General features: G+C 44.5%; 1 protein-coding gene across 6 annotated transcripts in view; it reads right to left on the bottom strand.

Annotated features, from left to right (window-relative positions):
• LOC117264743 (partitioning defective 3 homolog) overlaps nucleotides 1-27542 on the bottom strand; it is a 424452-nt gene that overhangs the window by 122499 nt on the left and 274411 nt on the right. For 4 of the 6 annotated variants that reach the window (XM_033638949.2, XM_078162514.1, XM_078162513.1 and 1 more), the window contains 4 exons: nucleotides 21809-21957; nucleotides 16357-16395; nucleotides 9124-9351; nucleotides 5754-5991 (listed from right to left, as the gene is read on the bottom strand). In XM_033638949.2, the coding sequence (XP_033494840.2) occupies nucleotides 5754-5991; nucleotides 9124-9351; nucleotides 16357-16395; nucleotides 21809-21957 (654 nt within the window). The remainder of the gene's footprint in view (nucleotides 1-5753; nucleotides 5992-9123; nucleotides 9352-16356; nucleotides 16396-21808; nucleotides 21958-27542) is intronic. The other 2 variants (XM_033638950.2, XM_078162515.1) reach the window with 1 other exon arrangement.

Genomic DNA, 27542 nt, shown 5'->3' with positions numbered 1-27542 from the left:
CTGCCCAATCACATTTGCATCGAGTGGCCACAAGCAGAGGAAGTGCGGCCGGACAGCCAGACACACCCCCTCCGCACCCCCACGCCTGAAACGGCCATCTCTCATTGTTGCTTGGTGGCTACTGTCGCAGAGCATCCACTCCACCCCCTCCTTAATCCTATAACTCAGCCTCTGCCTACGTCTAAATGCTTCACCCTCGCCAGAAATTGGCGGTGACATCCAATTTTTTGACACCAGACACAAAGCTACACTTGCCTTAACCTGGCGTACAGAAGAGTTTTGTTGTTTTACTGTTTTCATCTCCTGTCACTGCACTCTGTGACAGTGGCGCTAATCTTCTCAGTGGGGGACTTTGTTGTTTGTTGTTTGGCCCCCGCTGGGCCTTTTTGGTACGTGACTGGCAGGAGAGTAATGGGATGTCACACTCAGAGGACATTTTTGTGAGAGAGTTTGGAGTTCACCCCCCAAAAATGACCCCTTTAAAGTCCTGGCATCTTGCGCCAGCTTTGAAGATGCAGGGTGGGGGGGTTCTTCTGAAAAGATGTTTTTCCCAAGAAGTTGAAAAAGCTGACCTCCTCTCTGTATCGTGCCCTCGGTGACATGCTATTTCTTTTAGCTGTGCAGGCATTTGAAGGTGATATTGAGGTATGACTTTGCACTCTGCAAAGCTGCCAAAAGCTGCCAAAGTTCACTCCAGAGTTCTCACTGAAATATTTATCTATGACAGGGGAAATCTTGGCTCACTTTGCTTTCACCCGCTCCCAGGGAGGTCAGAGGTCAGGGTCAGCAGCACAAAAGTGCCCCGAGAGCTGACAGGAAATCACACTGTCACATTGTTCGCGGGCACTTCAAGGGATTGAATCCTCGACCGCTTGGAGATGAGAGAAGCAACTTCCCCAATCACTCGCCACCCTGCTGAGCTGATGTTTGCTCTTGCATCACCATCCACAGTCCATGATGTGTTACTTTTTTTTTTCTCATGTAATTATCTTCTGCTGCCTGCCTTATATTCCTCACCTCAATTCAGTTGCCAGTCATTCTCACATACAAGCTCCGGCTTGATGCTGTGCCCTGTGCTCGCCTTCACTACCTCAGCACCGACATTATGATGAGGGAGGCAGAGCAAAAGAAGAACAATTATCATTTTCTCTCAGATTACATTCAGCAGATGTCAGGGCCCACATGTGGCGGCAGCTAATTGCTGTCTCCAAATCAACTGTGGCATAATACTACAAGCATATGTGAGCCTTTGTGTGTGTGTGTGTATGTGTGAGTGCTGCAGAAGGTGGAGGAGAAGAGGGGTGCGTTTTACAGAGAAAGTGCGTGTGTTGATCCATCAGGCACGCCTTCGGTCATGTGTGTGTATAAAAAGCCAGGCTAATGCATGTGTCATGTCGGTGTACTAATGATCAAGCTGGCTTACCCACCATCAGCTGTTCACACCCACACAAGCAGAAAGAATCATATGGTGTAAAGGCACGGAGTGGTGCAGGAACACGCTAACTACCTACTCTCATGCTACACATGAAGCGATCATGCTTTCGTGGCACAGTATCCACATTCTAGGCATGCAAACGCACACACACATGCCAACCCCCCCGCACTCCCAGTGCTCCCAGCGTGCTTCCACACTGCCTAAGAATAATAAAGATTGAAGGATAGAAAGCATCCCTCCACTCTAGTTTTCCTTTCCACTCCACGCCCCTCGCTCCCGCTTCTCTCCATATAGCCTTGAGTGGGGCTGCATCTGCAGGGAGGAGCAGGCAGACAAGATCCCTGGGGTGATGGAGGGTGGGTTGGGTGAGGAGAAGGGGATGGGTGGGGTGCATGGCTGTCACACCGAGCTCCAGTGTCGACTGATGACTCAACGTGAGGCATGCCACTTATCAGATTGGTAGGAGTGGGGGGCAGGGGTGAGAGCAACTGTGTGTGTGTGTGCGTGTGTGTGTATGGTTGAGGAAGCATTGGGGAGAAAGGGTGAGGGTTATGCCAGAGCCCATTAACACATCTTTTCATCTGTACGCACACACATGCAAACATGCATTACACACGCACACACACATGCAAATTTAAATGAACCTTGAGCACACACACACACACACACACACACACACACACAATTTTTAAAATTGCCAGAGATCCTCGATCCTCCCTTCAGGCAGACAGTAGCCCGATGCCGTGACTGCCGCTGTGAAAAGCTCCCTTCTTCTCTCATTCCCCCTCTTCCTTTTCCTTTTCATCCTCCTTTCCCACTCTCCCTTGGTGCCCCAGTTCACTCCAGTGCACACGCTCCCTCTCTCCTTCCACCCTCACCCAATCCAAACCTCCACCCCCACCTCTCTGGCCCTCATTGCTCCGTCCTAACCCTGCCTTCCATTTTTACAGCCTTCATTCCCTTGTTTCCTTTTTGCTACTGTACACTCGCTTAAAAAGACCCATTTACACACTTATAAAATATCATTTAGATGTAAAAATATGAATGTACACACACACACACACAGAAGATGGATGTGCGCTTACTTGCTCTAGCAATTACATGTGCAAACACAATGCAAAAATGTCCATCAAATCAACTCATTAAAATATGCATTTTCACTTTGTTTCAACAATTTAACACTCAACTCTATAATAAATAACTCAGGATGGGTATTATTTTGCGTGCGCACACACACACATCATGGTCAAACACTCATAAACATATCAAGAGATGGAGATAGGGCTTTGATGGAGGAGGTCATTCAGTCACAGAGCAGATAAACAACACCTCATTAGGCGTGTTGAAGGGAGTACTGCAGGCCGGGCCGGGACATCATTGTCTGCTAGCATGCTAGCAGAGCCCTGGGCAAAGCTCCCAACATATAAACAGACCTGATAGAATCAGAAAGTAATGATCACATGTTTTCCACTAGGAAGAACATGAATAATCACATACAATGGTTTGGGGGATGACGCGCTGCCCTGCACCCCACCACAGTATATCCACTGGATGGAGGCACTGTGATACATGCATGCAGCAGACATCCTTAAAATAACAATGATGCCAAGATGCCTCAGGCTGGTTTTTTATCCTATGCATGCATGCACATTGCTATCCATTCATAAGATTATAAGCTATTCATTACTGGATGGTTCAGTATACCAGGCGGTCTGCCATCCTATAGGCAGTACAGTATGAGATAGAGAGGCAGGGGAGCCGGGGATCTGCACTGCAGTTTCTTTGCTTTGGGCTTCAGGCAGTCAATTTTCTTTCCATCACACACTCGCACACTTTCAGTCATTCTTGCACTCGGAGTATTTATCTCACAGTCTCTCCCTCTATCCTCCCTCTCTCTCCTTATATTAGGCCATCCTCCTCTCCCCTGGCTCTCATGTTAATGCACTCCCAATCAGGCTGTCCATTAAGCAGACGTGCACTACACGTTCATCAGGCCGTCCAAAGGCCTGCATGCAAATGAGCTCAAATTGCAGTGCGCTGCAAACTCCTTGAAATCTCCTTAGTGGGAAAACGTGAGTGTAAGACACACATGTGTGAGAAATGCAGGAAAAAGTGAGCGCCTGCCTGCCTGTCCATTTTATGCAAATGGAAACGGCGGAGACGAGCATTACAAAGGATTAAGCCAATCAGGATGCCCTTTTGATGTTTTGATGCAATGATGAGACACTCACACGTGAAACTCGCTGATGTAAAGTCTCTCCGTGATTCATAAGCCTGAGAGTGTTGAGTTACTGTCAGCCGAACCCTTTTTCTTACGCACAGTAAAACTTCTCCGTTCTGAAATCACTGTCAAAACTTTGGCTAGAATTGCTAAAAGTGCGACAGACAACAGATCTTCTACTTTCTTTCCTTCTCCTCCCTTTTGACCGCTAGGCATTCCACATCACTACATTTTACTCTTTACAAAAAAAGTTTGTTATTGTATCCAGTGGGACACATTCACTCTCACCTCAGCTCCTTGCCATCTCTATCTTTCTAAACCTGAGCAGGGAGACAAGAGAAAAGGACAGAGGAGATGTGTGGGTGTGAGAGCTGCCACAGTTTTAAGTAGGAAATTGTTTGAGGTATCAACAAGGAGTAGGAGTAGCGGAAAGGAGGAAAGACAAAGCTTGAGCGTCGGAGAGACATGCTGGTTCAGAAGGCTGCCTCTTTGCATTCAGGAGGCACAGGGCCCAGCGTTAAATGCATGGAGCAGGGGGGAGTGTCAGCGAGGCCTGCCGCGTGCCAACTCTTAAGTGGCGGTGGCACTCAAAGATAATGAAGAACGATGATGAGGCCGAGGAGGGCATGCCGAGGGCCACGTGCGCAGCTAAAATCACCCGGCAGCCACCTATCGGGCTCAGCACACAGCCACTCAAAAAGGTTTGCCAACGGCGCTGATTGCATGTCACAGAGTGTCAAACCTGTGGCTCAAATTTCCACTTTCATTTACTAATCCAGCACACTTCTTCTCCGTGTGTGCACTCCTGTGAATGTGTGCGCGTACTCCACATATGTGCTCACGCCTGGTGTGAGACAGAATGTGAGCCTGTGTGACTCATTATGCATTTACACCACAGGATGCAAAGGCAGGAAAAAAATTCACAAGAGTGAAAATAATGGAAGATAAGCGAGTTCCCCGCATTCCTCAATCGTGACCTCGAAACACACTTGTCGTCTTTATTGTTCATTACTGAGCCATGTGCCGCGATATGCTAACTAATCCCATTAAACTAATCCACATGAAAACAACTCAAGGCACGATAACGGCCCGCTCCGCCTCCACCGTTAATTTATGCCATATTCAAATGTGCACGGAATTGAAATAATTAATGTGACTCCTCCATTAATTTCCTTGTGGCAGCGACACTGGTTGGATACCCGCAGGATGTTTATTTTCATCCTCTGTCTCTTTGCACATTCCTCCTGCTATTGTCTATGCACACAGTGTACTGTACAGTCCAAAGTCAACGTACTCGGGGTAAAGAACTTGAAAATGTTTTTGCCCATTAGTCCTCAAAGGCAATGGAATTAGTTTCCAGGCCGAGAGACAAACCCAACACTCGCAAAATTTGCCAGCGTAGATGTCTGCTTTGAATTCGCCTCCAACTTCCTGGTGTATGTGAGGTGATAACACAATGTGGAAGACCTACAGCATATGACGGTACTGCTAAAATGACATTACTCATATTAAATATTTTGCTTGCGAACATTTCTTAAATTGATGAATATCTTAATGAGTGCAGAATCACGCCACCTATCATCCCAAGGTGGGTCTGCCTCTAGAATCTTGCACCCACATGATGAGACAGCCGCTGAGAACAGCAGCCACAGGCAACAATTCCAACCCACACTCGATTTTATCATCTTCAAAGGTCTTTTATCCCCAGAACCAAATCACAGCTCCCACATTAGCACCCGTCTGGGCCCTGAACATTGTCCGCTGGTTAACAAATGCGGAGCGTGTTTGGATAGGAGGAGCGCGCACATGGGATTATGAATAAAACATGTTGCCCTTATTAAAAATAATCTGGCTCAAAAGTGCCAGAGGCCCCTCGAGGTCGATAACTCCCCCTCCCCTCCATCCACTCCCTCCATCTCACAGGGTTCAAGGAGAGGGGTCCCTGATTAGCACAGGCAACATCCAGAGAATGCATTCAAATTCTGAATGATCCGGTGGTGAAAGTGTTGAGTGGAATTAAATAAAGCAGATAGCATTTGGCGCTCGGGGCGACACAGGGAGAGTTTAGGGCTTTGAGCTGAGCTGTCTTGTTCCTACCTGAACATGTCGCCCAGACCCTTCAGCACGCCTTTCTTGGCTTTGTTCTTGTCCTTGTCTTTCTCCTTGTCTTTCTCCCTCTCTGGCTTCTTCTTTTCCTTCCCCCCAACCTTGTCCCGATCTTTCTGCCTGTCATCTTTGGAGAGGTTGCCGTTCAGCCCGGGCCCCACAATGAGGTCGCCGCTGGTGGACATCGACTCGCGACCTGATCTGGAACTTCCCTCAGTGTCCTCATCCACTGGGGAGAAGAGATAAGGTGGAGGGAGAGGGTGTTAAATACAGATATTGAGACAGAGAGCGAGCAGCACACAAACACAGGGATAGGAAGAGAAATAAAATGTAAGTCAATAATAAAGGCAGACACTTTAACTTTAACTTCCACTTGACTCCCCGTGGATCACAGAGGCAGCATTTGAAATCAGCACACAACAACACCACTTCTTTTTCTATCAGTTACAGAGCATCACTTCTTTCATCAGACGAACCATTAAAAGAATAGCTGCGTCCCACAAGGTACGGCAGCTTTGAACAAAACACACTGAATTCATGTGCCTCATTACAGCAGAATATATTTACATTATACACCCTTTGAGAATAGTATTCAGTTGAACATATTCTCACTTATCTGAAAGCCTCAAGTTATTTAAGATGTGTACATTTCACACAGCTCACAAGAGAACTGTCTTTTTTCCCCCTTTTCTGTTGCATTTCATATAAAAATGATGTATGATGGAAGCTGTAATGATAGTCATGTGAATCTGCTTCTTAATTTACGTCTCAACTAATTTCAACCCAGACATCAAATTGAAACCCAACTCCTTAGGTGATGCAGGGTTGATTAAACTCAAAGTTTCCATCACATCTAATCAGAACTGATGTGCAAAATGTAATTAATCTGTCAGTAATTATACATTTAAATAATCTTGAAAAAAGCCTCCCAGGGATCTTAATTGCAAATGTGGTGCACTTCGTAGTCGGCATGGCTTCTGTCTACGCTGTATCTGCGTCTCTGAGGCATGAGGTAGATGTCCTTCAGATTACAACTTATTACAGTCTTGCGTGTCTTCGTCTAAGTTCTGCCTTTGATGGAGGAGAGAAAAGCGCTTATCGTGAGGACGGGAGAGGGAGAGACTATGATGGATTTTAGGTATACGGGATGAGACACACTACGGGAGGGTTGGATTCACATTTCAAGGAACAGTGGGGTTTGTTTTCTCTTGTGATCTGTGGAGTTATCAGCTATTTCTTTCAGCTGCCATCTCGGAGGAAATGACTGAAATGGAATCTCGACACAGGGCACTGTACAGCGGGAACACAGAGCTTAAACCTGCACAATTATGCAATTCATTTCCGCACGCCAGCCCCTCCCTTCCCTTTCCCCACCTCAAATTTGGAAGCAGGTTCAGGGTATCAGTTTTATCACTCAGTCTGCTGCCTGCTTATCATTCACTTAAGAGCAACAGCAGCAAATAGCAGCTGTGAGCTGTATCTGGCTATTTAAATAACTAAGATTAGCAGGAGTCCTAATGTCGCTACCGCCTAATGATGCCAAGCTGCAGATAACATACTAAACATTGTAATCCAGACTGTCCCAGAGGACGGTGGCCATGTGTGCTTGGAGGTGTGGACGCGTGCACATGTGTATGCATTGTTTTTAAATGAAGCCATAGAAAGGCCTCATATTGGGTTACAGGGGAGGCAAAACAAAAGGGAATGTGTCACTCAAATGCAACTCTGTCATTTTCCATTTAAATTGAGTCTTTCAAATAAATCAAAAGAGAAAAGGGAAGCTATCTGCGATCAGAAAACAGACAAAAAGACTTTAACACCGGACATCAAAAGGTGAGGCCGTCCACAGCAATTTAACAGCAGAGAAAATAAAAGGACTTGGCTGACAATCTCAAATGACAGCACGACCATTGATGAAAGTGTCAGGAGACTGAAAGATAATTTGCAGAGACAGACAACCACAGGAAACATTTTGTCACTTTAGTGAAACTCTACCATTAAACTTTCCTGCTTTAATAATCAAGGACATTTAAGCTGGCCTGTCAGTGAAGGTTATGACAGACAAGTAAAATTGCCGGTCTTATTCTGAGGCATAAAAGAGCGGATTTTTGCACTGCAGAGCAGATTTTTCTTTTCCCTTTTTATTTCCTCAAACATTGCAACACAAAGTAGCACAAGGGGAAGTGCATTTTGCCCAGCAGGATATCTTGTGGGGACACATTTTCTTTAGGTGATGCCACATTCTTATTTTATGTAAATAAAAGTCTGGGAGCAGAGGAAGGCAGCGGCTTATCTGTCAACTTTGACTATTAACCTCAGTGACGAGCACAGACTGGCTGCTTTTATCTAAATTGAAAAACAGAGTTATTTGAATATCATGGGGGAGAATGCAATATACCACGGCAGGGGAAATCGGTTGCTTTCCCCATTTTTCTTTGCTGAGATAAGACTGTATTTAGTGGCTTGCCGACAGAGCTTATGAGAACAAAGCGTTTCAGGCAAATAATTCCCTCTTTTTCAAATGTCCCCCAGCTCTTTTAATGGAATCCTTTAATGGTGAATGGAAATTTATATCTGGTGATTACTCTTGTGGTGTTGCAGTGTTATTACCTGTCGCGAAACGTAAGACGGCTGTCTCTCGATCCCCAACGCGTGTCTTTTTGTCATCAAACACCAAGCAGGGATGGATATATTCACTCAAAAGGATGGTGGCATGTCTTTTTCCTTTCTAATATTGCCCTCGTAGTTTGGGATAAAGTAAGGTAATTCTGGTTTCAATCCCAGTCAGGTACACAGGAAAACAAATGTGAGGAATCCTGGCAAAGTTGCACGGCGTTACGTGCCAAAACTAACTGGCACTGACCGAAGCAAAGACGTGTATTTCATTTATAATCATTGTAAATGCAGTTATGTGATATTGAGATATTACGTGTAAAATGGATACAATAGCAGCCATGTGGGTAAACAGAGGAATTTTTTCCTTGCGTGCACTCTTGTTTAAAAACATGGCAATGCACTTTAAGAGTATGTACGCTCCTGGGGAAACATGCCGCCACAGTCTCTGACAATTCCACTCAACATGAACTATGTAAATATTAATGAGTGTGTAACCTAGACGCTCATTGCAGATGTGTTTTATGACACACACAAAGAAGAGGGGGGATCCCTAACCTAGTTTACTTGAGGGTAAATCCTGCCATCCTGAAAAGGCTCTGGGGAAGCTTTACTCAGCTGACCTATTTTACACTCACTAAGTTTCTGTGTAATGATCAACTAATATCTTTTATTGTACATTATATAACGACACACTTTTGGGTGCACTACTATGAATGAAGAGTCTTGTCTGTGTCTAAACACTCACATGTCTCCATGCTGTTCTCTTCTTCTGCCGTTGAGGATCCAGGTTTCTCGTATGATTTGTCGATTGCAGCTCGGAAGCTCTCGTTGCAGCCGCGGCCCCTGACAATCCGTGAGCGCGGCCTGTTGACGTTGATTTCACCATTCCCCTCGGCAACAGCCTTCTGGAGACTTTCAAGGGAGCTGGACTTTTTCAGGCCCAGCGAGGGTCCGACCTCTTGATCTGTCGAACCTGTGGGAAGACGAAATGGCGTCAGCCGGCAGACTAATAGTGTGCGACTCTAACGCCCCCACAAAGGCGACCTGAAGCCATCATCTCGGAGCTCACTGAGTGTCGATGAATCATTCACGTGTTGCTGGTTTCATACGGGATGATGTTATGTGGCGTACTTGGCAAGCCAAAAGAAGGTGTGAGTCTGGCAATTAACATGAAAAACAAATGATGCCATTGCCTGGCCAATGAAGTGTGTGAAATGAGAACAGAGTATTATATCTTCACTGAGACATTTTCCTGTTGAGAATTATAATTCAACCTTTGTCCTTGTGTCTGTGCAGTTAAATTATGTGGCTGAAGCATAATGCATATAAATGGGCCAATATCAAAGATAGCAATGTACCGCAGCACCAGAGTGATCATAATGTTATACTCAACTATTATAAGTTCCCCAAATGTTTAGATAGAGTGTAAACCTAAAACTATTTCCATAGGTGGTCCCCTCACTGCTCTCTCTTTTATTCAGTGGGCGAGGCTGAGTGAAACAGAGAGACGGCAAATCTAAGTCAACTTGTTTCCAGCACCATTCTTTTGTATTCAATAGCTCATCTTAGCATAAACAGCATCTCACAGCTGCCATCTTTCGCTCCGTTCCTATGTCCTTTGCATGTGCAGATGTTAGATAGCAGGTAATAGCACATCATAAGGGCAGAACAGGGCTCTGTTATCTGCCTTATGTTTATTAGCCTGTTGGGAGAAAAACACCAAAACATCAGGTGACACATCGTCTGCAGACCAAAGCTAGAACATATGGAGCCTTTCCAATACACTGCCATCACATTTACTGCACACAGCAACACAATACACACTTTAACAGGGGCATAATAATACGCTTTAAAGACAGACAATGTCTTTATGACACAAGACCAGTACCCACTTTAGTTAGGCTGAAGAATGCTGCAAAAAGCACAACCATTATACAAACTAAACACAATTACAGGGAACTTATGCTCATTTTTAAGTTTATACTTTTGGTTTGTGTTTCTACTAGAACATGTTTACATGCCTTAATGGTCAAATAAGACATTTCTTCATACTGTCTCTCTCACCCTCCTTCTGAAACACTCTATTTTAGTGCCTGTCTCTTTAAGCCCCCCCCTTACAATGAAGCCCAGTCCCAGGTTACATGTTTACATTAGCATGTAGCTACATGTAGCAGTGTATTTGCAGCGTGGTAGTGACTGTATGGTGGCACTTTCTCACGTTAAAAATCACCAATAAATGCTTCTAAACACAACTGGACATGCTCCAGTGGTAATCTGATTAGAAATCAAGGAGAAATTAACAACATCGGCAACCAAGATTACATGTGTACTCGATGTTAGCATGGAGCTACATGTAGCAGTGTACTTGCAGCAGGGGAATGACTGTAATGGAGAATTGTGGCACTTTGTCCTGTTAAAAACCACCAATAAATGTTTCTAAACACAACTGGACATGTTCCAGCAGGAGAAATGTACAATATCAGAAACCAAATTTTAAATGTTTTCCAGGTGTTAACATTTAGCTACATGTAGCAGGTGGCTTGGGTGACTGACACTCAGAGGTGGAGTGGGCCTTTCACTAATCGGAGGATTGGCGGATTGACCCCCAGCTCCCCCAGTTCGCATTGGAGTATCCTTGGGCAAGATACTGAACCCCAAATTGCTCCCGATGGCTGTTCCATCGGTGTGTGAGAGCGTGTGAAAGGTTACTGTATGGTAGCCTCAGCCACAAGAGTGTGTGTGTGTGTGTGTGTGTGTGAATGTGACATGTAGTGTTTAAGAGCTTCGGTCGGAAGACTAGAAAAGTGCTTTACAAGTGCAGGTCCATTTACCAGGTCCAATGTTAACACTTGCAGTAGCGTGCCTGGAGCAGAAGTCCATATAAATAAATCTGTCACATTCTGATGTCATCTTGTGGCAAAGTAGAAAAAAAAAAAACATATTCATAACGGTCTGATCAATGATCACTTTTACATATGTTCACCTTATTATTTGAAATTCGGCCATAAATATTATGGTCCCCTTTGACATGTAAGTGTACACATACTGGCTTAAAATACGTGTGCAAAGTCAGTAACTGCAGTATCTCATACAGAGTATATCAAACTTGTAGGATAAAGCATTTCTTTCAGAGGACATACACAGTGCTGATAGATTATTTGGTAGCCCAACTGTGCAGAAAGCAAAGTGAATGTTGAACAGTCTACCTCTTCAACACTGCTGCCAGGCCCTGGACAGCTGTAATTATTTTTCCAATGCTTGCCAGGGGTTTGTTTAGGGTATGTAAGTGGAGCGCGACTCAGGTATTGGTATTTCATTTTGTCAGGGAGCGTCCGTCAGTTCCCCGGAGCTCTTACCTTACCCGCCAGTTGGTAAACAAGCAGCCTGGTTGATTTTCTGTCCCCTTTATTCTGCCCTGATTCAGCGTGCAGCAAGGCGCTGTCAAACGTAACAAGATGGATTTCTGAATATGTGCAAGTGAAGCCTTGTTAGATGTTAACGTCTGAGGAGGAAACTATCAGTAATAATGGATAAACTGTTGATTCAATTACTTTAGCAGCCTCACTGGCTCTCTGAGGGCATAGCACGTCGATGGAGTCTGGACAGAGCAGCATTGTATTCTTACGACTCCCTGTAGACCATATAGACCCTCCACATGTATTGAGTGTGCGCCGCTGATTCCTCTGAGGCTTCATGTGGTGTAAATAAACGTCTCCTACAGCTCTTCCTGTTAGCTTTCATAGCAAATGTTGCTACAACGTCTTGTCTTTACCCCCCTGAACAGAACACACGCATGCAGACACTGGGTGTATATGTTTGTATGTGTATGACCAATGCAGGAACCCCTTAAGAGGCACAAACTCATGACATACACACATCTATGTAAGCTCTTGGACATGTTTAAAGTGGCCCAAATGAGGCATGACCTGCTGCTGGGTGATCACAGCGGAGCTTTAGACGGAGGGTTGCACAGCCAAACACAGATTAGGCAAAGAAAATAAACCCCCATCATTTAAAGAAAACAATTTGTAACTGTTGTTTGGAGCAGCCCCTTCAAAATACATGCGTGTTAGTGTATGAGAGATGGCGGCAGGAAGAGAAAAGACACGGAGCAGTGAGGATACACAAAGGCTGTAAACACAGAGCATGAATGAGTGGAAAGCATAAAGGGACGGTTCATTCCAAAATCAAAAATACATATTTTTCCTTTTACCTTTAGAGCTATTTATTAATCTGGATCGGCCATAGACATGTCTGCCTTCTCTCTAATACAATGGGACTGGCTTGTGGTGCTCACAGTGCCAAAAAAGATACAGCTGAAAAATTCAACAACAATTTCACCCTCCAGAAATCATGATTCGGTTACTCAAGATAATCCAGTCTTTGATGTGAGCAGTTTCATGTAGGAACTATTTTCTCTCATCCAAAATACACCCAACAACCACATCACTGCACAGAAGGAAGCCTGCATCTACAACTAGCTCACCTAGCACCACTGAGCTAGCTAACGTTACAGCTCAGCCAAGGAGGACGCCATTACATCTTGAGCTGTTATGAGCACGAGCCTCTCGTCCATGAGGAGATGCGCGCTTCTTTCTGCGCAGTACTACGGTTGATGGTGTAGTTCAGCAGAAAGAAAATAGTTCCCACATGAAACTGCTCACAACAAGGACTGTGGATTATCTTGAAGAACCAGGTCATGACTTCTGGAAAGGACATGGCTGTTGAGTTTCTTTTGGCGCTTTGAGCACCACAAGCCATCTAGTTCCATTATATTCAAGAGAGGTCAGACATCACTGCAGCTGATATCTCCAACACTCGGCAACTCACACCAAAACTATCTAACTCTATAAAAAGCACTACATGTAAGAGGAAAAATATGTATTCTTAGGGGTGAGCTGTCCCTTTAAGAAAGACAATGCTGTGCAGAAATGCATATAAGCTGCTCCTGTTATCATAATTTCACCAGTGGCAGCTTGTCTCTTGTGTTGGCTGAACCCCTTTGCCTTTCTCTTCCTGATCCCTTAACCAAGCAAACCTGCAGCAGCTCACTATGATTAGCCAGCTATCTGAGTCTCACAGTTCAAACACACACCATCTAGACAGCTTGTTGGAGAGGATAAATATCAGGAAGAGCAGAGACTGACTTCTTTATTTCAATCATCGTGTCATTTTAAAGAAACAGGAAGTTTTCATGTTACTTTTAGGACCTTTAGGGTCAAGAGGGCATTCGTCTTTCTGCTGCATTTGCTACCAATGCACCCTTACTGAGAGTGTGAGTGCTACTCTATCATCCATGGCGACTATAGATCTGGTGTCAAACAAATCAGATAGGCTAAAAGGTCAGCTGTTAGCCTGTGGTGTTGGGTTTCCAGACTGGTAAACGCACTGTTATGTCTTTAACACGCCATTTTCTCTTCCTTTTCGTCAATGTTAATAAAAATGCCCGCTCCCAAGAGAACCTGACTCAGTCCTGAAAGTGCCATTCAAATAAATGAACACCAATCCTATAATGCCGCATCCCATTTGGCGGGAGGAGCTCGTATGTGCGCCTTCAGGCTGCTTTGGACAGTAAAATGAAACTTTACTGTGTGCTACAAATGTCTAGAGAGTTAAAAGCTCTCTGGTTGCAGGAGCAGACGATTCATTTTACTGCTGAGTTGCTCAGGAGAGGTGGGCCATTTCTGATTACTATGACAAATTTTAATGCCAGGAAAGCATGCAAAGCCTTACAAGACCCAGCGAATGCAAGTAAAAATCATGTAATTCATTTGTTCAGAGGGAGTAATCTCATCATGCGAAGGACAAGAGAGGACGGTCCAAAGAAAAAACACATTATAAGGAAACATAGGCGCATATACAGCATAGCAGGAAAATGCTGTAATTTTTTCATACTTTGTGGATAAAACTCAATCAACCCCGTGCAAACGCCATGTAAATTTGAGGTTTTTTGAAGCTTATGCATAAAGCCTGCCAACAGCGGACACGCAGAAGCCAGGGTGCATGTTTGACACAATGGGATTGCAAGTTAGAGCCGCACACGATGCAACAGTTCAAGGGAACACAAATGACATCTGCTGTAATCGGAAACAGGGAATTATCCTCCCACTCCGTATTCCGCACCACGATCCCCTTCGCCATTGTTTCTAGTCTGCGTGTTGAATGACTGAGAGAAGCGGAGAGACAAAGAGAACGGGAGAGCGAGGCAAAGAGACGGAGTTTGCCCACAGACCCCGGCTGCCTCGAACCTGCCTTTGTTTTCATCAGAAGCAGTCCTGGCTCTCCTGGGAGAGTTTGACGGACAGCTCTCTGTATGCCAGTCTATTATGTGATTCCTATCACACAACAGAAGCCTCAGTGCTCTGCTCCTCATCTCCCTCTTATTCAGAGGGATGAAAATACATATTCCCCCATCGCATACAGACACGCGTTTGTCACTCCCCACACGTCTGGAGGAGAAATGAAAATCATCAAAATGAAATATACAAAAAGAAAGACAATCAAACCAAATAGGGGGAAAAGTGCACCTGGAATTTTGTCATGGCCGACGTGCTGTGCTCCTTAGCCTGATTAAGGGCAAGGACAGTTAATTGGAGAAGATCCATTGCCATTAAACGTTAAAGGGGAGGTATGGCAAACTCCATGAATAAATCAGCAGCGGTTATTACAGGAACAGGAGCCCATAGTATAATTAGAGCAGCTAAAACTATGCTCCCCAGCCATTATTCACCACGGGCCCTTGCATGTAAAGATCTGTGTACAGACAGGGGCTCCATTACACATAATTTATTCAGAGAGCTGGGGCTTTAAGCAGGGCGGTAAAAGGGTAATTATGTTAAAAATAGCCTCCAAGGTGGTTGGGGGAAGGCCATGTCCAGGTATCCTAGTGAATGCGAGGCGTCCCTGGGTCGCTCAGGCTCCTATGTCTCTGCCAGTTGTGGATCATTAGCCTGACAGAGGACGTCCTCTGTATGCTGTGTCACAAAGGAATCATCATTACCTGGACTGGTTAATATCTCAATCAAGGATGCTGGATACTGTCCTGTGATTGTGCAGTTTTATAAACCCAATAAAAACATATTTTTAGATCTGTTCATCTCTCTCCAGCTCAGCCTACTCACTCAACTAGCTAAACTATTAATATGCAGAGGCTGGCAACTCCCGTGCCAAGTCTGGCAACCCACTGGATTAGAAACTGAATTGGCTGGATAAGGATGAGCTTGAAGTGCGTGTCTCTCATTCACCATCGTTCGCCTATCAGTGACTACGCTCTGTTCATCTCTTAATATTTCTGCATAAATGTATTATCAAGTACCTGATATGGCATGGTGTGATATACCACATGGGACTTTTTCAAATATCCCTGCACACAACAGGCAAAAGGCACGTTAGTTTCCAATTAGTGCTCTCGGAAATCACTCAAAAATATCCCCCCATGACTCAGTCATCAGCTCATTCTGTGTTAATTTCATAGAGTGAATGCACTCTAACATGCTCCAACCAGAGCTCAAAACAGCCTGACTATGATGGATCAATTGCAGCGAGCTGAAGAGGCCAACTGGCAATGAATGTCTCGCTATTGCAAATGCCACTCCATCGCCTGGCTCCCTCCAGCCCTACACAACTCCTGGAGTAATGAGTGTTTTCTTCAATCATTTGCACTGCAGAACGAGCACAATGGCACAGGTTCCCACATTAGTTGCCAAGTCTCTATTCAACGCCATGCAACTCCCTCTCAGCAATATGAAAAACCTCTTTTGATCATGCTGCAATTACCTCAAACAACTCTCTCCTCCATATGCATCTAAAGGTGCCAAGATCACACAACCAATAATAGTTGGTTATGAGCTGGTTATGGAGAAAGTGTGAGGCTGCTTTTCGAATCTCTATTATTGACCCGCGGCGCCAGCTGAACAATCACGGTGGTCCATTGTAATAACGGTGACAGTATTGAGCTGGTCCAGGCATGGTTGCTTACCTCCATTGGTTCTTGTGCTGCAGTTAATCTCATCTGATACTGTTAAAGAGCATAAACAAGCATGAGTGGTTAGTGGCTTCTGGATCATGTTATTGAGCACATGCAGAGCAGAAAGAGACAGAATTAGAAAGAACAGGGAGAATAGTAATCAAAGTACAACTGATATTATACTGAACAAAAGCTCAAACGCAACACGTTTTTCTCCCATTTCTCACTGGTTTAAGTGAAAGAACACTTTTTATGCACTCAATTGATATATTTCTCTCAAAATTTGTTGAGATCCGTGTAAGCACTTTAAAATGTACAGTACATCACACAACACAATGCCACAGACATCCCAAGTTTTGAGCTTGTTACTGTCATGCTGACTGTAGGAATGTCCACCAGAGCTGTTGCCGGTGAACTGAATGTTCATTTCACTACTACTACTTCACCGGTGTCGTTTCTGTGAATTTGGCAGTACATCCAACCGGCCTCACAACCTTGGACCACATGCAACCACATCCAGGTCCACAAGGACACCGCACATCCAGCGTCTTCACCTGCAAGATCATCTGAGACCAGCCACCCAAAAAGCTAATGCAACAGCTGGATTGCATAACCAACACATTTCTGAAACCCGTCACTGCCTCAGGGAAGCTCACCACTCGCTTGACCTGACAGTGTTACATCCATTAAGGTCATGTATGTCCTATTTTATTTTGATACTCACCCTTGTCTCTCGTTTCAGGTACTTTACTTCCTGCCCCTATGTGTTTCCCTCCTATGTGATTACCTGCCTCACCCTGATTGGTTTCACCTGTCCCTTATTACCTATCCTCCCTTGTGTATTTAGTCCTTGTGCTGTCCTTTGTCTGTTGCCAGTTTGTTCTCAGTTGTTGCTCTAGCCATTTTTCTTTGTGTTTTCTTCGTATTAGACCAGATTTTTGCATTTTTGACCCAGTTTAGTCCTTGTGCCTGTGGATACCTCTGTTAGGAATGATTATTACTGCACTGACATCTTTTTTTCTGAGTCCTCTCTTTGTTGGCTCTAGTCTAATAGACAGCGGTTTGTCATTGTAACCGACTTATGTGGTTGTGAGGCTGGTTGGATGTACTGCCAAATTCCAGGAAATGACATCGGAGACAGCTTATTGTAGTGAAATGAACATTTAGTTCATGGGCGACAGTTCTGGTGGACATTCCTGCAGTCGATGGCACGCTCCTTAAAAAACAATTTTAGAGTGACCTTTCATTGTGACCATCTCAACGCACACCTGTGTCGTAATGATGCTGTTTAATCAGCATCTTGATTTGCCACACCTGTCTTACAGAAGGAGAAGTGCTCACGGATCAACACGGATCTCAACAAAGTAGTGACCAAAGCTTGAGAGAAATATATTTATTGAGTGCACAAAAAAGTCTTTGACTTTAACTTAAACCTGTGAAACATGGGGGCAAAAACAAAAGTCCTGCGTTTAAATCTTTGTTCAGTGTACATTTCATGCAAGGACCTGTCAATCATGAGGCTTACACGGCAAAGTGGCTGGAATGTGCTAATGTATTACTGCCAGCCGCGGCACCTCACGTCTCTTTCTTCCCTTTTCTTCCCTCTCTCAATCTTGTTCCCCATCTAAATGGGATTGAACCGCGGGGTGTCTGACCAGTTTAGCCTATTTCAACAATGATGGGCTTCAAAGTCATGAAATCCATCTGCTGATGTGATTTGTGAGCACCTGGAACACGATTAAAAGGAGGGACAAAAATACGAAGTGACAGAATAAAATGAGAGTCTGCAGGGGGACAGCATTGTTGAGCATGTTAACCATTTAGTCAGCGTGGCTTTGAAAGCGCAGAGCAGCTTTATTAAAGTGTTAATGGAAATTAGATAGGTATATCCACACCCGCTACTTCACCCAACTTCTGAAGACAAACTTCAGTGTCCAACAGTGCGCCAGTGAAAGAGCTTAAGGATAAATGCTGGCACCATGTTCTGTGGCTCACTTCATTTTCAGCTCTCTAATACATTACCCGTTGGCCATTTCTCATTGTGTGGCTTTGATGTAATAATTTCATTAAAATAATCAACATACTGTAGCAGTGTGCGCCTTTGAGATAAATGGAACTTATGTGACATCAGATTCGAACCAAATCACAATATGTAGCTTTCATTTTGAACACAGACTCCAGAGCTGGCGTTCCATGTATCGACTGAAACACACTGAAACACTCCTCTGGGAACTCATGTCAGTTACTAGAGTTATTATGTGAGGGGAACAAGTTAGTTATTTCCCTGCACCATCTGAATGCTGTGATGTTCTCACTGATGGATTATGATTTTATACTGGCGAGGATTTCTGTCAGCAGGATATTTCACAAACTCAATTGGGCCCTGAAAGTGGTGGAGGGGAATGTGGTTTTGAATTACATCTAACAACGCACACCCTGATCTGGAGGACTAAGACATAATAGAGCAATAATAGGGATTTGTAATACATCAGTAACACTGGTTATCCCAAGAGTGAGGCATCGTCTTATGAGCAGATAAACTAGTCTCTTCTGTCAAAAACAAACTGCTGTTTTCTAGAACTAATCAAATTCACAAATAAATGCTGATGCCGCTTTGGAACAATTAAGAAGCTTTTTTGATTAAACTCATTGATAAAATGTGCATTTGGGATGCTGAGAACGCCATCCTGGAGCCATGCTGTCCACTCTGCTCACTTCCTGTCCTCTGTTATCTCCAATTATATTTTTATTCGACACTTAAAACATAATGGAAGAGATTTTTGTGCTCAACTAATTGCTCAGTGAAACCTATCCAGTGGCTAATTATTATCTTTCTCCTAAGTAGCACTTTCCGCTGGAAGTTTGTGTTGACTTTGTGGAAAAGTTTTGAGGGTGGACAAAGAGCTAATACAGGGAAGGCGGACCCCACAGAGCTGAGTGCAGTGGCCCGAACGTGTATCAGTCTGTGGGAGAGACAAAGATTTCCACAGGTCTCTGGGCTCCATGTGGAATGGAGTTGGCTGTTATCTGTTATGATTAGCCAGTGATCCGAGAGAAGGCAGCGTCTGCTTCAGCCTCAGTGGGAGAGGCTCTGAACTCACACCATCCTCTTCCTTAGATACAGTCTGTGTGTTTGAGGGTGTGCCTGTGTGTGTGTACGTGCATGCATGTGTCTCACTGGCCTTCCCATCATTAGACAGCCACTAAAGAGGCCATTGTTCTCTTCCTACTTGTGTTTTACCCATGGTCCACTGGACACAGGGCCATGGGAGATGAAGGCCAAAAGAGGAGAGGTGGTGGCTGGACAGCACTGAAGGACTGTGTTGTGTGTGTGTGTGTGTGTATATGTGTGTTTCTCTTTTTTAAAATCGTTCTCTTTTTCTCACTACTGTGCCTCTACTGAGGCAGCTGGAAAATGTGACAAAAGCTGAGTGGTTGAGGAGTCACAGGTTACAGAGAGATCTAACCCAATCGCCAGAATAAATGTAGGCATTGTACGTTTCTGCACACCATGGATACGGTATGTAACGTTTGCACGTCATTATGTAGCGGAAATGTTAAAACTTTGTGGTCAACATGTAGTTATGTTTCAGCACCACTTGGTTATTGTTAGAAAAAGATCATGTTCTGGCTTAAAATACCTAGTTTTGGTGGCACAGTGACAGTTGGAAAAGGCTGCAATGTCCGTACGCAGCTGGGTTGCCTAGGTGTCACTCCATCGACCATCCCCCTCACCTCCCGATGACATAAGTCACCTCATGTACTGTACATGTAAACAGAACTACATCACTTTAGAAACAGAAATGTACAATGCCAAAAGTTTCTGGTACATCAACACTCTGGGGGTTTCCAACAGTCATTCCAGTTTTACTATAAATGAACCAACACTGGAGGCCAAAATTGTGACCCAAGATCCTTCTTGTAAACATTAATCATTGAGCTAATGTACTTGCCATTTTATTAGAGATTACTGTGGTATTCCAGGAGCATTTACTTTTGGTTTTCCCTGTAACTAAAGTGGTTTATTCTAGTCTACGAAAACTGTTCCCTTGTTTACAACCTGCCTGATTGTCTCACTGCTTGTATTTTTGCTACATCAGACTTTGTTGTAGTGATGTCACCATGGTCCCAGATCTCAACGACTACTTTTGTACAAAGTTACTGTAATCAGTAAAAATGGTGGCCAAAACTATGAAAAGATAATCAACTGAATATCTGTTTTAAAGGAAAAGTTTTTGGCAAATACACTTATTTGCTTTCTTTTAGAAAGTTAGACAAAAGTTCTATCTAACTCTCATGTCTGTATGCTAAATATGGAGCTACTTCCAGCAGTCAGCTACCTTAGCTTAGCACAAAGACTTGAAACAGGTGGAACGAGCTAGCCTGGTTCTGTCCAAAGGTAAGAAAAAGTGCACCTTTAACCACAGGCACCTCTAAAGTTCACTAACCAACGAGTTGTATCTTTTTTGTTTGGTCCATAGAAAAACCAACGTTTAAAAGCCATTTTACGTGGTGCTACGTCCCGAACTGTTTCTTGGCCAGGACCAGCAACCATGAAAATTAAGTGGCAGAAAAAGGGGCCGTACACATGCCGCGTTTTTGTAAAGGTAAAGGTAAAGTTCCACTGATTGTCACACACCTGAGTGTGTGAAATTTGTTCTCCGCATTTGAGCCATCCCCTGAGGGAGCGGTGAGCAGCAGCGGTGCCGCGCTCGGGAATCACGTGGTGATCTAACCCCCCAATTCCAACCCCTGATGCTGAGTGCCAAGCAGAGAGGCAGAGAGGGTCCCATTTTTATAGTCTTTGGTATGACCCGGCCGGGGATTGAACCCATGACCTGCCAGTCTGAGGGCGGACAATCTACCACTAGGCCACTGAGCTGGTCTCAAATTCATTGTTATCATTGTAGATGCACAGCAGGCGTGCGCAAATGCCAGAATGATGTCATCATAGGTGTGCCTATATTTCAGGGCGCGATGGCTGCGCTTCAAGATTAATAGAGTTCAGCTTTTAGAATGCAGCAGCGCGCACCACATGTTATGTTGTGGAACAACCAGTCAGCCGATAGATATCTCCCTTCTTCCATAAACATCAGTCTGTGGTAAATATGGAAAAGCTGATCAGGTTCGTGCAGAGCTTTACATCTGTCCCTTGGATGATAGGCCTACACACATATAAACAGCCCTTGGAAGGAGATCAGTTGTGCACTCTATGATACGGTGCTTGTCAAGGTTGCTTAGCAACCTCAGACGCAACCTGCCACTGTGCACTTGAAACCTGGCTCAAAAACGCACAAAATTAGCGCCCAGTGCCTGGTAAGTAACCCTCAGTAAAACAGCATCTGTGTATTAAGAAAGAAAGAAAGACATATTTCCCAAAGTGTTGAATGTTTCCTTTGATCACACACTTGACTCCATGCATGTATAATGTGTGTGTGTGTTTTAAGCACGGCACAGCATTTACCTAGATCCATGCTCTTGGACTTGCGCGCCTTGATGATCCCCAACTCTGCAGCATTTTCATATTGTTTGGTGCGTTTTTCCGACATGCTCTGGCGCCCGAATCCCTCCCTCTGGAACGAACCATCAGCGTCTGTGTCTGGACTCAGCGAGCTGCAGTACATGAGGAAGAAAAGAAGTATTATAATGTTGCCATGAGACATTGCAAACGTGGGGTTGTTCCAAAACCATTTCCTTTAATCCTATGATTATCCAATTACAGATATATTTTGTAATCACAAACATGAAGCTGCAGTTATATTGCTAGGGGCCATCCTTATGGTAAGACTGGGAGATTAAATCCACCTATTAATATTCATACAACCCCAAACCACAGCCCAAAACACTCCATCACTATCAGATAATGACCATCGACATTCAATACTCACACACACGCACACAGTCAGTTTCAATCCTTCATTTCAATGACTAGTCTAATCAAGGACACCTCCACCTCTGCTGGGTGGGATCACGGCGCGCTACGATTGGGTAGAAGAGAGGCCTGGTTGAGATGTGTGATAGCCCAGTGAGGTGAGGGTGCTCTGGGGTCATGGCCACTCAATAACCCCCCCTCCTCCTATATGTCTGGAGCAGAGGCAGAACCCGACCCACCATAGTGCGCTCCCTTTAAGATCCTCTATCTCTGTCTGGATCTTAATTGAAAATCGGAGGGGAGTGTGGAAAGGAGGCTGGGAGAGGGGGACACTGGTATTTGCATGCAGAAGAGTGCATTTACAATTAAGGTGAGAACATCTTGCCATTTGACGGGAGACAGAGGGGAGGAGATGCAGTGATGGAGTCTAATAAATTGTATATGCATGAGAGGACACTGTTTCCTTTGTTCTGTTGTGATCAAACATTATAACCATTAAAAGGTGTTTATGTCTTTACCTCTAGAGATCCTTTAGGAGAGTGAAACTTCTGCATTTTACATCAGACGTTTCATCAAAAGGCCTGATCTCTCCTGTGATGGAGAACAGAGAGCTTTTGTCCTTAGCTGGAAGTTATAAAGTGGAGTCGTAGGGAGGAATATGTTTAGTTGACAATGCCTCCTCTTGGAACACATGCTCCTTCAAGAACCCTTCAATATTTGCAATATCACTTAACAGTGACTGCAGACCTGCTGGCACTGTTTTGCATGTAAACAATTCTTATTTGGGTTGTCAACCCCATTTAACAAAAGAGCCGCTTCATGTGTCACCGAGGGGCCGTTGTCAACGTGTCACTTTGCTGTCGACCATACCTGACAATCCCAACTAAGATCAGACCGCCTCGCAGGACCGACTCCATCTGACACAGGAAGAGAGGGAGGTGGAGCAGGAAGAGAGGAATGACAGCACAGATGTATTATTCATTTATTCATCATCCCTCGCTATTCTCCTCTCATCATACCAAGCCCACAAAAAAAAACCCAGCCTGCCCTCTCTTTTTCTGTCTCCGCAAATGTCATCTGTCGGAGTGTGACTGAGACGGTGCAGGAGAGAAAGGACGTATTTTCAGCCTGAATTTAGATTTTGTTCACTCTTGCCAGTGTCATGTTTTTTGGGCCAATTGAACACCCGTAGAACGTAGACAAAGTGAGAGGCCAGCAGGTGCGATCATGCGCAGCCCTGTCACACAGGTACAGAGAGTTGGCGAGTGTGTGACCGTTTGTGAGGGCAATTACGGACACAGGCAGTTTGGGTGGAATCACAACTCGGCTTGTCCGGGCAAAAACGTGGTGAGAAATCTGCGGGCGGTAAGAGTGAAGTTCAAAGTAACGGTCTAACAGTGGTGCAAATTCACTCGGTAGGAGTTCAGATCTGTTGGTTTAAGCTGGCGCCCATTTTAACACTGCCTCTGCTTTACTTTAGATCATGCAGAGCAATGACTAAATGCCCGGGTTGGGGATCCAGGGTGAAGAGAAGCAGGCAATTGTGTTGCTTTTAGCATACCTTCACGCCGGAGGCACCTGCTGTCTGAACTTGCACCTCAGGTCTCTGCGGCAGGAACTATTTGGAGGTGGCAGTAGCAGCACCCTTTTTAACTTGCGTCCTATTATAGCCACGCTGCTCCTACCTGCTAACACTCATCACAGGTTGCATGTGTCTTTGAACTGAATTGGATGCTATTCAGTTTTGTGAAATTTAAAAGCAACAGTATACATGCCAGGAAATAAGTGTACTGTTTAATGCACTGAAGGCTTGGCAAAGCTAGTTTTAATCTTCGGGTCTACTTAAAGCTGACACACAAAGATTCACAGCTACTACAGTCCATTAATAGAAATACAGCACTCAATTACAGATCTCGTATTCACTTTCTACTGGCTATTAATTTTCCCATCGGAATGCTTGTTGTAATGAGATACTGCTTTGAAAGTCTCTTTGCTCTGATCCAGATGCTTCTTAAGCTCAAGCACGGCCTACTGGTGGAGAGAAAAGCAATCGGAGGGACCCTAACTGGTTGAGCCTGTGAAGTAGAGACCCATACTGGACTTGGATGACCACTGAATTGCTCAATTTGATCACATCCTCAATGAAAATCGAATTGGATAAATGGAAATAAGAAATAGCTTGACCATGTGAGCGCCTCCCAGGCAAGTTAAATAATCTTTAGAGTGGCACAATTTCTTCCTCAGACCATCCGTCCAGTCCACGCCTCCAGCCTATCTTTAATAGTGGGCCCAATCCATTTGGATAATACATTCCCTCATCTCGTCTTTAAGCAGTGTTTAAAAGCAATTTCCACTATTCCAAGCAGATGCCTTCCACCCCGCTCAAAGTCCTCCCATCATCTAAAATTAACTAGTGCTGAGGATTGCTCACAGGCAAATCCGCAGCTTTAACTTGCATTTCACATCAACTTGTTCCTGTCTCCGTCTCTCTCGCAGGAAGTTAAATGTGTCAAACTGCACATCAGCCTTGTTGCTAAGTGGTGTGTGCTAAAAGCCGTCTGTGCTCACAATTTACAGGGTCGCTTTTTTTACTTCTTTTTCTCAACTCTCAACCCTTTTTTACCCTCATTTAAAAAGGACCCCAAAGAGGTAAGCCTCAAAGTGTCCTAGTTCTTTGAAAAGTGGAGCTCGGTGTGATCGACTGGCGGGGGGGCTGTGTGCATTAAGTTTCCAACGCCTCAGAGAGGGGGCAAGAGGTGGGGAGCGACGCCCGGTAAGGTGCTTCTGAAATGGTCTTTCTGAGGCTTGGAGGAGGCCGATTCAGCTGACCGCACGGATGCATAGCTGGGCCAGGGAGCTTGGAGCTGCCTTCAATCATTGCATACAGCCCTGCATGAGAAGTCTGTCCTGCCAGCACATGCACCAGCAGACACTGGATTGTTGAAATAATTTATATGTTTCAGGGTGCACGCAGAGGTCCTCTCTTACATCTTTGTACAATTTTCTGAAAAATGAACGTACTGTAAAAAGTACGTCTCACATTACCACTTTAATTTCACTTAATTGCACCTATAAACCGTTTGACTTAAACCTGGGCATAAAGACCGTAAAATAAAATGGCTCCATCAGTGCCACGCGGAGGAGCAGCTGCACCTTTGATTTGCTGCAATCTCCTTTTAATTGTGATGAAGTTGCAGAGAGAGACAGAGAGCAAGCGAACAAGATCAATTAAGACCTCTTTGTCTGTCGGCTGACTCCCGCACAGACCTCCTCATTCATTCCCTGCCTGCCGTACGGATGCTTTAATTGAGTTTCGCTGCACTGACCTCTCCGGTCTTCTCAATGGGAAAGCGACTGACAAGGACCAGGCGAAGAACATATTTTGGTGTGTGTGTGTGTGCATGCGCAGGTTACTTTGGCTCCCGCTCATGCTGAGATTCACCAACACCCCTGTCACATCGAGGCAGTGTAGGGCACACACACATAGTACACAACACAGGAAGCCTTGGATAAACACACCCAAGGTGAGCACAGAAATGAAAGCATGTATGACACGCTTGTAGCAATGGTGCACCACTGAGACATGGTAAATATTCATAAAGCCAGAGGAGACTATTAGCATTTAAGGAAAAACAATGCCTGCAATTTATGTGTGTATGTGTGTGTGTACTACCTGATGTAAAGTCACTATCAACTTAAATGGACATGTGAGATGAGTCAAATAGTGTGTGTGTGAACGCACTACAGGGCTGTTTGCATTTATATGTAGTTATGCTAATAGCTTGATGGGAGAAACACATGCTTAATAGAGCACTTGTGATTCTTAGTTACAATACTGATGATAGAGACTATTAGAGAGTCAACTGAAGTAGGCAGTCTGCCTGCAATGTTAGTTTGGAAGTTTGTTTGTTCGTGTCTGTGCGGACCTTTTCCACTTTATATGTTAATTTGTGAAATTGTTTACCAGCCAATGTGTATCTAAACACTCGTGAGACTGAGGGCGTCTGTGCTGCAGTGTGTGTGTGTGTGTGTGTGTGTGTGTGTCAGTGAGTGTATGTTTGTCTGGAGTCCTTTTCCATCTCTGCTGGTTGACAGACTGTGTCAGAGCTGCCTGGGAAATGATGTTTCCACCTGTGACACAGTCGAGTTCTCTCTCTTTCTTTCCCGCCGTCTCTCCCGCTGTCCATTTCCCTTCCCTCTCACCTTAATGAGAATTGACACCTATCCTCCACTCTGTCAGCTACAGTACATCCAGATGAGGTCCAAGCCATGGGGACGGCGGTACTCTAGTTATCAAGGTTGTGGCAGTGCCCCTAGTGGTTCAAGTGAGGGAGTGGGCTTTCTTTTCCAGGGAGGTTACTGCTCTTCTACAAGCTCAGCTGGTGTCCTCTGTCATCCGCTTACAGAGGCCGGAACGACATTCTGAACAGCACATAGGGACTATTAAAGCATTTCTATTAAACTAGCATGCCATTTTCTTATATTTGACTTACTAGGGGAGGAAAAAGTTTCACTATTTTAGTGTAAATGTTGAGACTGAGGAAGAAGTGTGGTAAGTTTGGAACAGTTTGCATCCTTGCAAGGTTATTTTATGATGATTTGTCTTGTTGGATGATTAGTATTCAGTGTTAATCCCTTAATTTAATCATTTGTGAACCTAAAACCTGCAGAATGAAACCTAAGGGCTTCAGTCATACAATTAAATCAATCATACAAACAACATTTAATTGAAGTAACTGCACCGTATTACTCATATCACAAGTGGCTTTATCTGATGTTAACTGAACATGCATCCTCTCCTGCAGGTGGTGAAACTTAATTCAGCTGGTGTGCAGGGCAGCAATGATAACAGTGGTTGGTATGGTAATAGCAGCCTGTGCGCCACAGGCTAGCTGCTAGTAGTTAGTTCCTGGCTCACAGTGATGTTGCGTAACGCTTCCTGAACTTCAGAGGGATGAGCATGCTGCGGACACCCCCGGCTTTTTTGTGCACTGCAGTGCCAACTCAGAGCGCTCTGCACTCTCACCTCCTCCCCTCGCTGGAGTTAGAAAGTGGAAATATCATTTTACCTGTCTGAATTATTCAGAGAAAATAATTGTTACAGTTTTTTTATCAAGTGTTTGTGTATGCATTTATGAAAAATATGTACATTTCAAGGATAAACATATATATATATATATATATATATATATATACATATATAAGGTGGATGGTTTTCTACCTATCCTGACATGACTGCTTGCTTTCATCGGAGAAGCTACTCAACATAACTGGCTACAGCAAATGATTGGTATACAGAAAACAACATGAACAGCCTTTTGTCCAG

The sequence above is a fragment of the Epinephelus lanceolatus genome, chromosome 20, assembly GCF_041903045.1.
Source record: "Epinephelus lanceolatus isolate andai-2023 chromosome 20, ASM4190304v1, whole genome shotgun sequence".
NCBI lineage: Eukaryota > Metazoa > Chordata > Actinopteri > Perciformes > Serranidae > Epinephelus > Epinephelus lanceolatus.
The sequence above is the reverse complement of the archived record's forward strand: the minus strand, read 5'-3'. Positions and strand labels throughout refer to the sequence as shown.